Source organism: Erigeron canadensis, chromosome 8 (genome assembly GCF_010389155.1).
Source record: "Erigeron canadensis isolate Cc75 chromosome 8, C_canadensis_v1, whole genome shotgun sequence".
In the NCBI taxonomy this organism is placed as follows: domain Eukaryota; kingdom Viridiplantae; phylum Streptophyta; class Magnoliopsida; order Asterales; family Asteraceae; genus Erigeron; species Erigeron canadensis.
This window is the reverse complement of record NC_057768.1, coordinates 3,769,804-3,786,357: the sequence shown is the minus strand read 5'-3', so window position 1 is coordinate 3,786,357 and position 16,554 is coordinate 3,769,804. Positions and strand designations below refer to the sequence as shown.

The 16,554-nt window shown below is 35.1% G+C and overlaps 2 protein-coding genes across 2 annotated transcripts; both read left to right on the top strand.

Moving 5' to 3' along the window:
• The first annotated feature begins 391 nt into the window (after positions 1-391).
• On the top strand, positions 392-9,392 carry LOC122610113 (receptor-like protein EIX2). The gene is made up of 5 exons (XM_043783108.1): positions 392-506; positions 685-747; positions 887-1,026; positions 1,880-2,038; positions 6,387-9,392. The coding sequence occupies exons 1-5, from the start codon at positions 392-394 to the stop codon at positions 9,390-9,392; spliced, it is 3,483 nt and encodes a 1,160-aa protein (XP_043639043.1).
• A 2,193-nt stretch (positions 9,393-11,585) lies between these two features.
• Positions 11,586-16,237, top strand: LOC122578412 (tRNA-dihydrouridine(16/17) synthase [NAD(P)(+)]-like). The gene is made up of 4 exons (XM_043750368.1): positions 11,586-11,966; positions 13,476-13,582; positions 14,574-14,920; positions 15,715-16,237. Exons 1-4 carry the CDS (start codon positions 11,616-11,618, stop codon positions 16,074-16,076), a joined length of 1,167 nt encoding a protein of 388 aa, XP_043606303.1. The 5' UTR covers positions 11,586-11,615; the 3' UTR covers positions 16,077-16,237.
• Positions 16,238-16,554: the final 317 nt, after the last annotated feature.

The following is a 16,554-nucleotide window of genomic DNA, read 5'->3' as shown; positions in this document are numbered from 1 at the left end:
TTTGCAGTTATGAGGTGTCATTCCTTTTACAATCTAAACACCTGTATAGCGAGCGCATTGATTAAAACAGAACTGATGAAAATGGTTAGTTGTGCGTATGGTACTAAACGGATTTAATACAGGAGGTGTTTATGCTGAGTGTCCCAGTAAACACGCCCTTTATAAAAAGTTAGTTATGTAAAAGTTTGTGTCTCGGTTGGATAAAATCAATTGTTCACATTTAACGGAACATAAACGGACAAGTTGCAATTTTACATACATATATTGTCAAATTTCGAGAAAAAGCCCTAAAAGTTTCGGTGCTAGTGTGGATAAGTCCTTTTTCGCCGAAGGTATCGCCTTTAATTAAATTAAGAGGCCGGTTCACATGAGGTTGTGAGGCCAAAGATATATGATCGAGGAAGTTCAGAATGCAAAGATAAAGATATTGTTCGTTGACATACACAACGGAAATTGTAATGATAACGCTATTGATGATGGTGCAAAAAAGAAACTGGCAAAGGAAGGTATTTACGTTGGTGATCTAGTTGCTGAAGATTATCTAGACCATGTTGAAGCTGCAACTTCCGCTTGCTATGTACCAAAAGGAAATTAACCATCTCCCGGTTCTAACGTCTATCGCATTGGGACTTGCGAGCGTTTTCAGCCACGTTATATTCATGATGAATTGTTTGGCGTATGTAGTGGATGTTCTAGAGGCAATTGTTCGTGGAGATATGATGGCCAGCTTATTGAAGAAGCAGAGTCGTATGTATCTGCTATGATCCCGTATATGAGGAGGATCATGATGAAAAATCATACATTAGTTGCTGGAAAAATTTCTTGAAATGGTGTAATTTCATTTTGCTTTTGTCAAACAAGTTTCTTGAATTTTTTTTTGTGAAAGTGGATAATCCGGCACTCCCATTGTCGGACTCGCTATTCTCACACGAGACCGGCATTGGCAATGCCGGCCTCGGTTTGATTAGCGAGACCGGCACTCCCACTGCCGGCGTCGGTTCAAAGACGACAAAGCCAGTGACAAAGGTTTGCAACCAGCTTTACATCTCGCATAAAACCTGAACAAACTCAGTGCCTGGAAACATGGATACATTATTCAAATCTAAACTTTCTTAGTTCCATATATAAGACACGAGTAGATATTAACATTTGATAGAGAGCACCAAAGTTCAATCAGACGATCATTCAATGTTACTTACCATATGAAGTGCTACATATATCAGTGAGTTCTAAGCCGATGCTCCTTCTGGCTGCATAAAACAATATATTTTCTGTAGGAGATTAGAATATATTTACTGCAATAGTTAAAATCTATCATCGCCAACTCATGATGTTATACAATTTGCTCCTTCAACCAACCATCCAAGTTAAAAAAACGGAAAGAAAGGGATAGATGATACCTTACAGCATAGGACAATAATAAACATTAAACTATATAGAAAATGAGTTTCAACCCTTATATATTGATACGATACTCATATAAAACACAAAGAAAACATCAAAACTGAGTTAAAGTATAAAAACAGACCTGATGGTATGGCTAAATTTCGAGGTCAAGTACAATTTGGTGGACTAAAATTATTCGACCTCGGATTACACCTACCTGCACCTTGCCAGTGGCTTTGTCGTAATTGAACTGAGGCCGGCAGTGGGAGTGCCGGTCTCGCTAATCAAACCGAGGCCGGTATTGCCAATGCCGGTCTCGTGTGAGAATAGCGAGTCCGGCAGTGGGAGTGCCGGATTACCCATTTTCACAAAAATATTTTTCAAGAAACTTGTTTGACAAACACAAAATGAAATCACACCATTTCAAGAAATTTTTCTTAGTTGCTGGTGGCCGTTCATTGTATACATATATAACTGAGCATCTATTAAAAAGGCAAACTATGTAGACGAAGACTCAAAACCAATTGTAATAGCATTCGCTAAAGCACTTAAGAGTTTTTTGAAAGAAACATTTGATAATGTTGGAGACAATGCAGTTAAAAATCCAAGTCAGAAACATGCCGCTGCCCTTGGCGAGGATGACACTCTAAAGGTGAGGATGGATGCATGCGTGAGGATGGATGATCTTCCCAGTAAAGGTGCGACAAGCTCAAAAAGGAAGACGAAACACACAAAAAAGAGAAAAAGATGTTCAGTTGTTTTGCAGATGTTTTTACAAAGGCCTTATATATATCGTCTACTATTGCGATCCAAGCTAAGAGTCACACAACGACGCTTGTCGGGGCGTATTATATATTTATATATAGTTTCCATGTATTTGGGTTAGGCTATTCTATAAATATAGCCTATTATAATCCTCTTAGGCCTATGCTTATAGGACACATATTCTTGGAGCTTCTTCACTGCCACATCAGCATCACATTATTCAGGGCTCTCCTCAGGACACTGACTGTTTATAAGGACAGTTTCTACATAATTTCTTCATTACATCATCAATTCTTTTATATTTTTTTAATTAATAAAACACCATTCAAATATAATAAAAAAAACACATTTTATTATTAAATAAACACATTATCTATATACTTGTAATATAATAAAGGTAATATCAAAATTAATAATAATACTCACTTACACATTAGACGCCATCCCCATTATCTATATACATTATCTATACACTTGTAATATAATAAAGGTAATATCAAAATTATTGCCTACAAACACCAACACCCATTCTTCACATTAGACGCCATCCCTACCACTACTTTCTTTCTGCACACACACTAGAAACACATACATCTTTCCGATCTTACTTTCCATCGCAAAAACACATAAATAAAATGAACACATATACCTTTCCATCTCTTCCATGTTTCCATCATACAATATAATCAAGGTAAGTATTCGATTAAGTACGTTGGAATAAGGAAAAAAATAATAAAAAGCTTCAAACGGCTACAATGGACCCACACCCGAGCGTTTTCGAACTTCTTGGTGGAGAACAAGGACTAGGACGCAGCCACAAGGACGATGGGTGTCACTAAGGCTTGGAGCATCTTGAGCCTCGAGGACGCAGCGAGGGATGCCTATAAGCACCGACCTTATTCACACAATTCAATACAATTACCTACAAGGGTTTATATATTCAAGGTGACCCATCAAGTAAGAGGTTGTGAGCTTTAGTCCCATGAGGCCTGTGCTTATAAGCACCATTTTCTTGGAACTTCTTCACTGCCACATCAGCATCACATAACCCAGGACTCTTTTCAGGACACTAACTGTCTATAAGGACAGCTTTTTCAGAACTTTTTCGACACATCATCAATTCTTTTATTATTTCCTATTACCTAAACATAAAATTAAATAACTAGTTTTTGAATATTAAAAAGCATATTCGGATTAATAAATTATAAAAATACAAAAATAAAAACAATAAATTAATTTCAGGGACTAAATTAATAACTTTTAAAACTCAAAAAGTTGTTTCATAAACATATTATATTTATAAGGGTAGAAATGAAAATTCTTTAATTATATAAAATATGTATATATTTACATAGCCATCGTCTTCCTCAGCCCTTCGATCACCTGCAAATCTCTCACACACGCACTAAAACTACATACAAGACACACACACACATATATATATTATATATATATCAGGTTTATATATGTATTAAAGCAAAAAAGAAAAAGAAATTAAAATAGAAGTAAACCCCGTTGGCCCCACACGCAAGCGTCTTCCAACTTCTTGTGGGAGAATTTTTCCGCCGGACGCAAGCTTGAGGACGCTTGAGGTCAATAACGTCCAACTTCTCCACGTCAGAGGCTTGAGGACGCTTATAAGCACCGACCTGATACCCTAGTTGTGAATATGCATGGATGTCTGTAGATATATAAAAGAAAAAAATTGTTTCTGTATTAGGATCTATATAGGAATGCGATTTTGTTTTTTTGAACGCAATAGACTCGTACAGTCACTATACACCCTCCCTTTACTACCCTTACGTACGTCTTAATTGAGATCTGCAGCCACAACCTTTTGGTTTATGATCGGCTACTATCGAATAACTACTATGCTAAAGCCATGTTGGCATCATGAAGCTCTATCTCAAAACACATAATAAGTTTCTGTGACGAAACTTATGAAGCAGTACCGCTAGAGTTTCTTGCTTTATATTGTGCATGACATTGTTTGATAAGATAAGAAAGATACTGTATTGGGCTTTCACGATTTCATTTATATTAGAAGACAAAGTGTACGTAACCGGATTACATTTCTGTTGCCGATTATAATCTCTATAATTTAGCGTTTGCAATAAAACGGACACTTTAAAGTTTGAAATGTTAACCAGTTGCTCCACTTCCATGTTCAAAGTCAGTCTGGATTTGCTGTCCATTTGAGAAAAAAAATGGATAGTAGATCAAAACATCATTAGCGGTATTACAAGTGGAAAGTGTTAATTAAATGGTGGGAAGGGCCATCTCAGAATAGCTCTCTTATGCTTTTTTTTCAGAAAAAAAATACTTTTATGAATGTTTAGCTTTTAAGTCATGTTCTCTTGTGTCGATACCTCCCTATGTTGTTGAGGTGTTGGATTATCTGAGTTTTGTATGTTGAGGCTATGATATTGTATTGGATAAATAAATCCTCAACGTATTGCCAGGACCGGAAACTATGGTGCATTTCTTAAGGATGGTCTTTCACATGTTAGATCTATCCTGTAAAATTCACAAATTTCCAGCACTGCAAGACACAATAAACTACGTACGCAATGTTACTTGAAGATTCCGGCTGTTCGCTGCTAGCTGTCCATGGTCGGACAAAAGATGGAAGAACCAAGGAAAAAGGCAGACTGGGATGCCATTAAATCAGTAAAAGATCTGTCAAAATCGCTGTTCAAAGCTGTTTAACAATTACAGGTACAGATGACATAATGTATGGGTTGGGTGGGTTTGGTCATGGATCGTGCTGGATTGGACCAGTCCACATACTTATTTGTCCTCCTTTTCTTGATTTATATCAACTATCGATAATATGCTAGATAAGATTATAAAAGCATATTAACTCATTGATAATTCAAGATTTGATTTATTAAAATGATCTAGGAGGTTTTGTTCATTTTAAAAAGATTCGATTTATTCAAGCTTGACACCTTTCCTACTTGAACGTTTATATATATGTAAACTTTACTTTAGAAGTTACCATTTTTTCCACTTATCCTCATTTAATAGACATAAGATAAGAAGTGAGAAGTAAAAATATACAACATATATAAGCTAATCTAAACACTTTTTCATATATTGTGTTATGGGAAAGTATATAAGTTAAAAAGCCATTAAGCATAAACGCTTTCCTAAGCTAAAGCCAAACACCCCTTATATGTATATCACTACATATTCTTTTGAATGACATGATTTAATAAGATGGAGTTAATGACTTAATGTGATTGTGAGGTTATGATGAATCTTTTGTATATGAGCACTTATGAATGTTTGGTGGGAATAAAGATTCCATCTTTTGTAAAACTAGTGGCTGTGGGACAAATAATCCACCAAAAAGTCATCGGATTGTGATGAATAGTCGTGAAACGAAGTTTCCTTTTAAGTAGATATAATATGATTTTGGTCTCACTAGTTTACATGATATACTATATTACCCGTATAAAACAGATTTTCACTAAATTTTCAACATTAAACTTAAATTTTTAATATTGATTTTAAGTACTTTCCAAAATGTCCCCCTATCTATTCTATATTTACCTAAAATAATTATACAACTCTTTCTCTGTCTTAAAATCTCAATCAATTATTTTTTTTTCTCCTCCATAAATCATTTATTCCTCCAATTTATTCAAAATTTTTTATCTCAAAAACCGTACATCGATAAATTATAAAAATTATATGGGTGGTCTTAAAATTTCATGCTTTTTCATTAGAGATGTCATTCGATACACTTTCAACGAATTTTTAAATCCGAAGACGGAGCCCGTACGGCTAAGGCATTTGACTATCATATTCTATGACATATCAACTCCTATGACCTATCACACTTTATGACATATCAAACTCTATGACCAAGCTATCATGCCCAACATCTCACCGCCGTAACGCGCGAGTACTTACTCTAGTTTACATGATACATATAATACATTTTTATACTTGAAAAAGAGTTTACATAGCAATATGAGTTGACTATAAAAGGTATAGGAACTTTACAAGTTTCAAAACATGGTCAACAATGAGGAACTCTATTTGTTTCAAATGCATTTGGTGCCTTTGAATGTCCTTTATGATAGTTTTCATAATTGAAATTTTTTTCTTTCTAAAGTTTAGCACATAATATGAAATTTTTGACCCGCATTTGGATTTTAATTTTTTCGGTATTATGTACTATTTGTCTGTCTAATGCCAACCTGAACCGGGTTCTGTGTGTTAAGAACGAGAGACAGGCACTTCTGCAGTTTAAGCATGATATTATAGATGTTGCTGACCGGCTCTCTTCATGGAACAATGCTAATACAGACTGTTGTAGATGGTCTGGAATCGTCTGCGATAATTTTACCGGTCATGTCCAAGAGCTTCACCTCCGAGGACCTGATCCTGAACTCGAAGATGCATCAACTCAGGTGCTAGGAGGAAACATAGATCCTTCTCTGCTGTTGTTGAAGCAACTTAAGCACCTAGACCTTAGCTGCAATGATTTTCAAGCTACCGAAATTCCCAGTTTTATAGGCTCTCTTAGGAATTTGAGATACCTTAATCTCTCAAAGTCACAGTTCTACGGTCAAATCCCTCCCCAAATTGGAAATTTGTCCAGGTTGGTTGTTCTTGATCTTGGGAACGGGCCATGGCTAACTAATGTTCCTGTGAACAGTCTGCATTGGTTGTCAGGTCTTCCTTTGTTGCAGTATCTTGGTATGTCTGGCTATGACCTTAGTAGCGCATCCGATTGGCTTCAAGAGATCAACACTCTCCCATCTTTGGTGGAACTGCACTTGTCATCATGTAATTTGACTCGAGTTCCTCATAATCTTACCAAGGTTAATATTACTTCACTAACCGTCCTTGATCTATCGTACAACATTTTTGACAGTTTAATGCCTACGTGGATTTTTAGTCTAACTAAGCTAGTTTCCTTGGATTTGACTAGATGCCTTTTCCATGGTCCAGTTTCTGAAAGGGTCAGCGGTTTTCATAACATGACTGAACTAAAAATTGTTCACGTGTCTGAAAATGATTTTATGAATTCGACATCTGTATTGAGCGGGTTATTGAGCGTAACGAGTCTTGTTTCCATAGATATTAGTACTTGCAATCTTTCTTTTTCAATTCTTGGTGGTCTGCAGAACATGGCTTCTCTTGTTAGCATCGACATATCTCAAAATCAAATCAAGGAGGTCTTGCCAAACTCATTTGGCAACCTTTGCAATTTGAGATATGTTGATCTCCGTGCTAATTATTTCAACGGAAGTGTATCAGAGCTTCTGAATAACTTCTGCGAATGCAGTTCGCCTAAGTTGGAGTATTTGGCTCTCACTGCAAACATCCTTTCTGGCCATTTACCAGATAGACTAGGAAAACTTCAAAATCTAGTCACTCTTGATCTTGCATTCAATTACATTTCGGGTACAGTTCCAGATTCTTTAGGAAGATTGTCATTCTTAAAGGAGTTGATGCTCAATGTTAACTCCCTCTCTGGCCAGCTCCCTGATACAATTGGGTACTTAACGTCATTGGAATGGTTAGAGATTTCTTTCAATAACTTCACTGGAAGGCTACCTGTAACTATAGGAAAGCTATGGAATTTGAAGTATTTGAGTGTGCATCACAATTTGCTGACAGGAGATGTAACTGAAGATCACTTTGCCAATCTCACCGCATTGAACAATATATGGGCAGAGGCAAACATGTTAATGCTAAAACTAAGTGACAGTAAATGGGTGCCCCCTTTCAAACTTGATGTCTTGAGAATAGGTTCTTGGAATTTAGGCCCCCGATTTCCTTCATGGCTTCAGTCACAAGGTAACTTGACAGAGTTGGACATAGCCAACACGGGTATTTCAGATATCATGCCTAGTTGGTTTTGGAGCACCTTTTCTAATATTGTTTTCTTGAATATATCTCACAATAAAGTTCAAGGGATGTTGGTAGGAGATATTAGAATCCTTGCACGAAATGCAGTTGTAGATTTAAGCCACAATCATTTTGAAGGTCCAATACCTGACAATTTCAACCAAGCTGACTTTGCTCTTCTAGATTTATCGAGTAATAATCTTTCAGGATCTCTAGAGCAATTATTGTGTTCGAGTTTAGGAGATAGACAACTACAAGTTCTTGATCTTGCCAATAATAACCTGTCAGGTGTTATTCCTGATTGCTGGATGAAATGGCAAGCTTTGTCACTAGCAAACTTTCAGAATAATAATCTTTCTGGCAGAATTCCACAATCCGTGGGAAACTTATCTTCCCTCCAATCATTCAATATCCGTAGTAACAAGCTCTCTGGAAACATACCTGCATCTCTCTTAAATTCAAAAAGTTTACAAATTATTGAGCTTGCTGAAAATGAATTCACTGGAAGCATACCATCGTTGATAGAGGGAGAAGAAACAAAGTTGAGACTACTCAGCCTCCGGTCAAACAAGCTGGAAGGTGAAATCCCAGATGAACTCTGTCGTCTCACATCTATCCAGATCTTGGATCTTGCTCATAACAATCTTTCAGGAACCGTGCCAACGTGTTTTAGCAACTTCAGTATCATGTCTGGAAGGCAACAATCGAGTGCTATTGTGCTATATGATGTGCCATTTCAGGTGCAAGTTCTTGGCAGTGCATCGTTGGTGACTAAAGGAAGAGTGTTTGAATATAGCACAATTCTGTATTTGGTTACAACTTTGGATCTTTCAGGTAACAAATTATCCGGTCCCATTCCCAGAGAACTTATGGACCTCGTAGGCTTGCGTTATATGAATTTGTCAGAAAATCATTTAACAGGAAGAATTCCAGACGAGATTGGTAGGATGACATTACTTGAATCTTTAGATTTGTCTGTTAACCAGATTGATGGGCGGATTCCTTGGAGCATGTCGAGGTTGACAGCCTTAAATTCCTTGAACTTTTCTTTCAACAAATTGACAGGAGAAATCCCAACAAGTACTCAGTTGCAGAGTTTAAACGGGTCAAGCTTCATGGGCAACACACTTTGTGGGCTTCCACTTGCAGAGTCATGCAACAAGAAACGGGTCGCACCTGATGTAAACACTCGGGATTTTTCAGATGGACAGGAATGGGGATTCATCATCAGCATTGTGATTGGCTTTGTTATCGGTTTTTGGGCTGTGATTGCTCCTCTTATTGCTAGCAAAGTATGGAGAAGTGCTTATTTCAATTATCTATGTAAAGGGTGGTCAAAGATATGTGTTGCTTGTTGTAAGCATTTTTGAAGCATGCCACACACTCAGTTGAGCAGCTAATGTTTTGTACTTTCTACCTTTGCTTTTTGTGAACTTGTAGCCATATTCATTGGCAGCTATCTTGGTTAACATTGAGTTTTTTTATAAAGATTAGGATTAGGATAGGCTTATAAGTTGCTTTTTCACTTTTCCTTTTTTCTCCAAGTGTTTTTTTTTTCATTTTTTTTCTATAAATATAATCTCATTGTGCTGCTATAACATCACACTGGGTTTTTGTATAGGACAGGCCCATCTAATGAAAACAAATCTTAAACTCACCCAAAATGGCATGAGTTTAACTCACAAGTCACAACTTTCTGTTATTCTATTATCCATGATGGATGGATATCGTTCATAATGATTATTACATATAGTAGTGAAACAATTTTGTAGTCACAACTATTTCTACTCGGGCGTTGTTTGAGAGAAAAACAAAATCTCGTGACAAAAATTTAAAACATTAAGCTGAAAAACAAAATTTCGTAACAAAAGTTAAAAAATTAAAAGTTGTGGTCAAAAGTAAAAAAAATGAAACTTCTGTAACAAAATTTAGAAACAAAAAGTTTGTGCTAAAAAACAAATAAAAGAAAATTTTCGGAGTGAGACTTAAAAAAAAGTACAAAGTTCAAAAACTTGAACTTGAAAACAAAGCTTATTAAAATTATGTGACAAAAAGTAAAAGGGAAAATGTAAAAAGAAAACGTTTTTGTGGTGAAAGTTTAAAAAGTAAAAATTATGTGGTAAAAATAAGAAATAAATAAACTTTTAAAAAGGTAAAAAGCAAAAGTTATGTGACAAAAAGTAAATAAGACGAAATTTTAATGGCAAAAGTAAAAAAACTTAAACTTGAAAACAAACTCCATTAGATACACTTTTGTATTACCGTTATTTAGCCAAGGAACACCTATTTTGGTTGTGCAACATCGACTTATGCCTTATGCCTTATGCATTGAGGGGATACTTTTAACTACAATATTTCTCTCTCACATAAGCAATTTCCTTTTTAAACATATATATATATAGAGGTACAACATGCTTTAGCTAAGCTTTTCCCTATATACATATATATAATTTCCTTTATTTTCTTAAGTTTATGCAAACTTAACTATGATTTAGTTACATGTTTAAATAATCAGACGGAATACATATATAACATTTAGAAATTTGGTCTTGCAAATGGTTCCATACGCTTCAAAAAAGATATTCATGTTTTGTCACCAGAGAGACTTCATCCCTATAACAAGTCCAAGCTCCGAGTTGTTGGGACCAAGTTAATCTTAGTTGTTATTTTTTAATAAGTTTAGCAATCTTATGAAGGTTTTTTCATGTCATCAATCGTTTTTAAGAAAAATTAAATAACTCGAAACTATCATTTTAGCCGTCGATTACTACGTCAATCACATTAACAAGTGTATTACTTCGTACTTACCTTGTGACAAGAATATTTTATGAAATCAATACATTGTTAGTTGTTTATATTTGTTTTACTATTGTTATATATGATATCATATTTTCAATTTCTTTGATCGAATTGGGATTGCTCCTCATCTAGATTAGATTGAAGCAATATTGTATAAGCACATATTACCCATATTTAAGAATAAGGGGTGAAACAATCTCTCGGTATACAACAGAAATAAAAACGTGATTTTTTACAGAAATAAAAAGTTGATTTTTTTTATACTTTGATCAAAGAGTTTAGGTGGGGTTTAGTTGGTGACTCCATCTATTTACTCTTTTCTTTTTGAATGTCAAACTTAATATTTACTTATCATATACTTGTATTTTATTACTACTTGAGTTTTTTTTTTTTTTTTTTTTTAATGTTTTTTCATCCTCATGATTTTACCTAATTTGGATTTGTAGAATCTGTTACACTTATGCTATATAATAATAAATTTTCTTAAATGATTAATCTAAATAAAAAAACATTCAATATTTGTTATTCTCGATCAACTGCGTTAGATTTTTACAATTATTAGTACAATAATTAAAAAATTTACAAAATTTATTTTGAATTAGAAAACAGTTAATATTTATTATATCTGGATAACGGCCGGGTATAATACTAGTTGTAATAATCTTTGTAAAGTGAAAAAAAAAATATTATTCCCATGGATATACCAATTATTCATAGTGTTACGGGTTGATAAGCTAACCATCTTAAATAAAGATAAAAGAATATTTGGTGAGGAAAAAGTGTCGGCAAGTCAAATGAGATCAACAACAACAACAGCAAACGGTTTATCCACTAATTTTCCAACCCAAAATCATTCCCACCGTCATCTATCCACCGCCACACCACCATTTGATGGGTCGGTTCTCCGAAACAAATTGGCTGCCGAAAACCAAGAAACATCATCGTCATCATCGGACGCATGGTCTCACTGGAGGAACATAAAGCAGCCGAAACTGATAGTAGCCCCAATGTACGATGCCTCCGAACTTCCTTTCAGAATGTTGTGCCGGAAGTACGGCGCCGAAGCCGCTTACACCCCTATGCTTCACTCCCGTACCTTTGCCCAGAGTCACAAGTTTCGCTCCAGAGAATTCACTACGTGTAAGGTACATATATATATATATAGATATGTGTATATAGGTGGAAAATCAAATAAAAACAGTTTTAAAATAAGAACGGTTTAAAATCATCATTTTGATGCATTAAAAGTCCATAAAACTGACATAGTGCATAACTAATTATCATTATTTAAGTGTTTAACAACACATTGATTTATCAAAATCGAAAAAATCACGTTTTTTGTTGGATGCATCATTTTGATGAATATGCATTCGATGGATGCACAAAACAAAAAACATGATTATTTCGATTTTGACGGATGAATGTGTTGTTAAACACTTAAATAATGATAATTAGTTATGCAATATGTTAGTTTTGTGGACTTTTAATGCATCAAAATGATGTTTTTAAGGTGTTCTCACCGTTCTTATTTTAAAACTGTTTTCACCGGAGTGTTACCCTGTGTATATATATATATATACGACTTCTGCGATAGTTTGTATTAATATGGGGAAACTTAGTTAAATGGTCGTAAGTCGTTTTGGAATAGAATACATGTCACCTTCCCAAAACCTCGTGGATGACGGGATTGGGTTCAAAAATAAGGATAGGGATCAAAAATATTTAAACGAGATTATAAGATTTTGACTAGGTTTTCTTTTGTTTTTTTGAGCTTTTGTGTAGGGGCATAAGGTATATTTAGTTAAACTCTAGTGTTAAACCTTTTTTTTTTTACTTTCAAAATGGGCTTTGATTGAGAGTACGTATCCCCTCTGATTTGCTTGTGGATCCGCCAATGCTTCTTATCATTATAGAAATATAATTGTTTTTTTACAGTTGCACGACATTTGTTTTTGGTAAAAACATTGATTCTAAGGAATTGTAGATTCTGTATAAGTGTCTATCATCAAATATGACAAGTTGCAATGATACATACATATATGGTCAAAGTTAGTATATTACATTTCTTAGCATGTTTCCCTTTTGATATTCATGTTCCTGTAAAAGTGAGAATTTTGCTCATTCACATAATACAATCTTAAGAAGTTACAATTGCACATACTTCTTCTTGCTAAAAACCTAAATTTACTGGAATTCTAGCTTCAACAGTTATGGTAACCAAACGGCCTTTGCCCTACAGGTTTTGTCCCCCCCCCAAAAAAAAAATGATAATCCTAAGCCAAAGCCATGTTGGCACCATGAAGCTGTATCTGAATCACGTATCTTCAAATTTTAGATCACACATGACAAAATTTATCGGAAAAACGAACACTTTAAAGTTTGAAATGTTCATCAGCTGCTCCATTTACATGTTTTAAGTCACTCTGGGTTTGCAGTCCGTTTGAGGGAAAAAAGGGATAGTATAGATCATTAGAAGTATTACAAGCGGAAAATGTTAATTATATGGTGAGAAGATCCATATCTGTTTGTCTTTAGAAACTATTGGTTTGACTTAAAGTTGAATAGCTCTTTTGTGCATAATATCAGGAAAAAATAATTTTATGAATGTTCTGCTTTTAAGGTATGTTTTCTTGTGTATCTCAATTTCATAACAGGAAGATCGTCCGCTATTTGTCCAATTTTGTGGAAATGATCCAGATATCTTACTAGAAGCAGCATACCATGTGGAACCCTATTGTGATTATGTTGACATTAACTTGGGGTAACATTTCATTCTCACTATTCAACATATGCACCCCTTGATATGTTCTTATATCACATATTACTAGGGCTGGTCATCATTTCGTGTTGACGGGTTATTATATTCTAATCTAAACCTTGGTTTTAAAAAGCGCGCCTGAGGCGATGGGTGTCACCACCACCAAATGAAAATTAAAAAATTCATATCTCTGACCACCATACTTCCGATATTTCTACCAAACACCCACTAATCATGCCTTTTTCTACTCTAGCCGAAACCCTAAATTCCACCGACGACAATCTTTGCTCAGAAGCCCAAATATCGGTGAACCCAAATTCATGGTTGCACCAATGGTTGATAATCCCAGCCTGATCCAGTATTTAATCATATCGATAAGTTAGAACCTAATCTAAACTGTCGTGTTGCCCCTTACATGGCACACTCTATATTAAAAGGTACACGATAATATAAATTGAGAGTATAAATATTTTGAAAGTACAGGATGAATATTAGTTCACAATTATTAACAGCCGTAAAATAAATTGAAGATACACAATAAAAGTTAAGTTATAATAGAGTTAAAAGTGCAAAAAATGTCAAGATTTTGGAAGAAAAAATAATGAATTTATATTTTAGAATATTTAACATTTTATCGGTACTATTTTATGGAAGTTGGCTGGTTGTGAACGGTTTAGGATGGCCAACCCGAACCTAACCCCTTTATTAATCGTGGTAGTCATGTTGACCCATTTATGACCCAAACCCATTTTGTCCCAACCCAAATGCGTTTATCTAATGTGGGGGTTGGTTGGAATGACCATCTTTCCATATTCATCGTAGATAACTGCTGTTACTCACTTACTCCCCTATGTTATTGAGGTATTGGTTTATCTGGATCATGTATTTACTTTCTATTAATCAATTAAAGAGCTTTTGGATCTTAACCATTTTAGATGTAAAGAAGCCAAAGTGCCAAACGATTCCTTGGGTGACTCATTGTGTTCTTTTTCAGGTGTCCTCAACGTATTGCTAGGACTGGAAACTACGGTGCCTTCCTTATGGATGATCTTCCACTTGTTAAATCTATCGTTGAAAAACTTGCCACCAACCTTACTGTCCCCGTATCCTGCAAAATCCGCAAATTTCCAGCACTGCAAGACACAATAAACTACGCCAAGTTACTTGAAGATTCCGGTTGTTCACTGATAGCTGTCCATGGCCGGACAAGAGATGGGAGAACCCATGAAAAAGCAGATTGGGATGCTATTAAATCAGTAAAAAATGCTGTCAAAATCCCTGTTCTTGCAAATGGGAATATCCGTCACATGGATGATGTTCAAAGCTGTTTAACAAATACAGGTACATGTGGCAAAATGGATGGGTTGGGTGGGTTTGGTCATGGATTCGTGCTGGATTGGACCAGCCCGCATACTTATTTGTCCTCTTTTTCTTTATTTATATCAACTATTAATAATATGGTAGATAAGATTATAAAAACATATTAATACACTAAGGGTGCGTTTGGTTACAGAAAACACCCCTTGTTTTCTATTTTTTTTTTCAAAGAAAACATGGAAAACGCGTTCTAATCATAGTTTTCTAAGAAAATTTTCCTAGAAAACAAAAAACAATGTTTTCCACTTTTCAATGGAAAATTTGAAAACATCTTTTCCTTCTTTTCTATTTTCCATTTTCATTTTCCATTTCCCCCCTCCCCTTCCCCTCACATCCATAACATGTTTTCTAGTTTTTTAATTAGAACGTGTTTTCAAAATTTTTATTCGATTTCTAGAAAATAAAAACCCTTCTCATTTTTCTAGAAAAGTAGAAATGAAAATTCATAAAAAATTTTCTACAACCAAACACACCCTAATAATCTAAGTTTCATTTATATAAACAATTTAGGAGGATTTGTGCATTTAGAATACCCATTTAGGCGACTTTGGCCCAGATCATGTGGGGATTAGGACGGAGGTATTGTACCGACATCATATGGTTCATACGGGGTGGGTTGATGGGTATCCAATTGTGGTACCGGGGCTAGGGTTCCCCCCATTACCCATTTTTTTAATTCATTTTTACCTGTTAGTGAGAATAAAACATGAGCAACCCGTTAACAAATGACTGGGTCAAACTGCTACATGTAACTACAGGTGTTGAAGGAGTAATGTCAGCAGAGTCTCTTCTTAATAACCCAGCATTGTTTGCTGGATTCAGAAGTGGCGAATGGGTGTTAGATGGTGATGATGGGTTTGAAGATGGAAAACTGGATTGTTTGAGCTTAGTGGTGGAGTACTTGAAGCTTTGTGAGCAATACCCCGTTGGATGGAAGATAATAGTTTCGCATATGTATGGAATGTTGAAAAAATGGTTTGAGGTGCATCCTGATATAAGGGATGATTTTAATATAAAAAGAAACCTTAGCTTTGAGTATCTTTACAGCTTGGTTGATCGGCTTCGGGATCGTGGTGTTCAGTTCCCTCTTTATTTGAAAAGGACTCGGCCGTTAACTTGACATCTTTCCTACTTGAATATTTATACATATGTAAACTTAGCTTACGAAGTTACCATTCTTTCTGTTGCAAACATTCATAAAGATCCTGAACTGGAAATTCGTTTATGCTCCATTTATGACATTTTATACGTGCGTGTTATACAGATATAATTCTTGAGTTATATCTCAATGTAACATTGTATATAATTTTTCCTTCTGCATGTACTTTTTCTTCTGATGTTAAAATAGAGGAAAGAAGCCAAAGTTTCTCTGTTCTTTGGAATTTATAAAAGGGAATAAGGGAAAGAAGTGAGGAATTCAAGGTGTATTAAATTCAAATTCGTTTCTTTCTTTCCTTCATGGTTTGGAAAGTACCAAACTGAAGCTCATGCTAGGTTTTATGGGTCCATAGCATGAGAGATAAATCAAACTCACTTAGTGGCCTGCTCAGATGGTGGCCTTGTTCCTCGTTAACCAAGGAATTTGTTGTAACAAATTA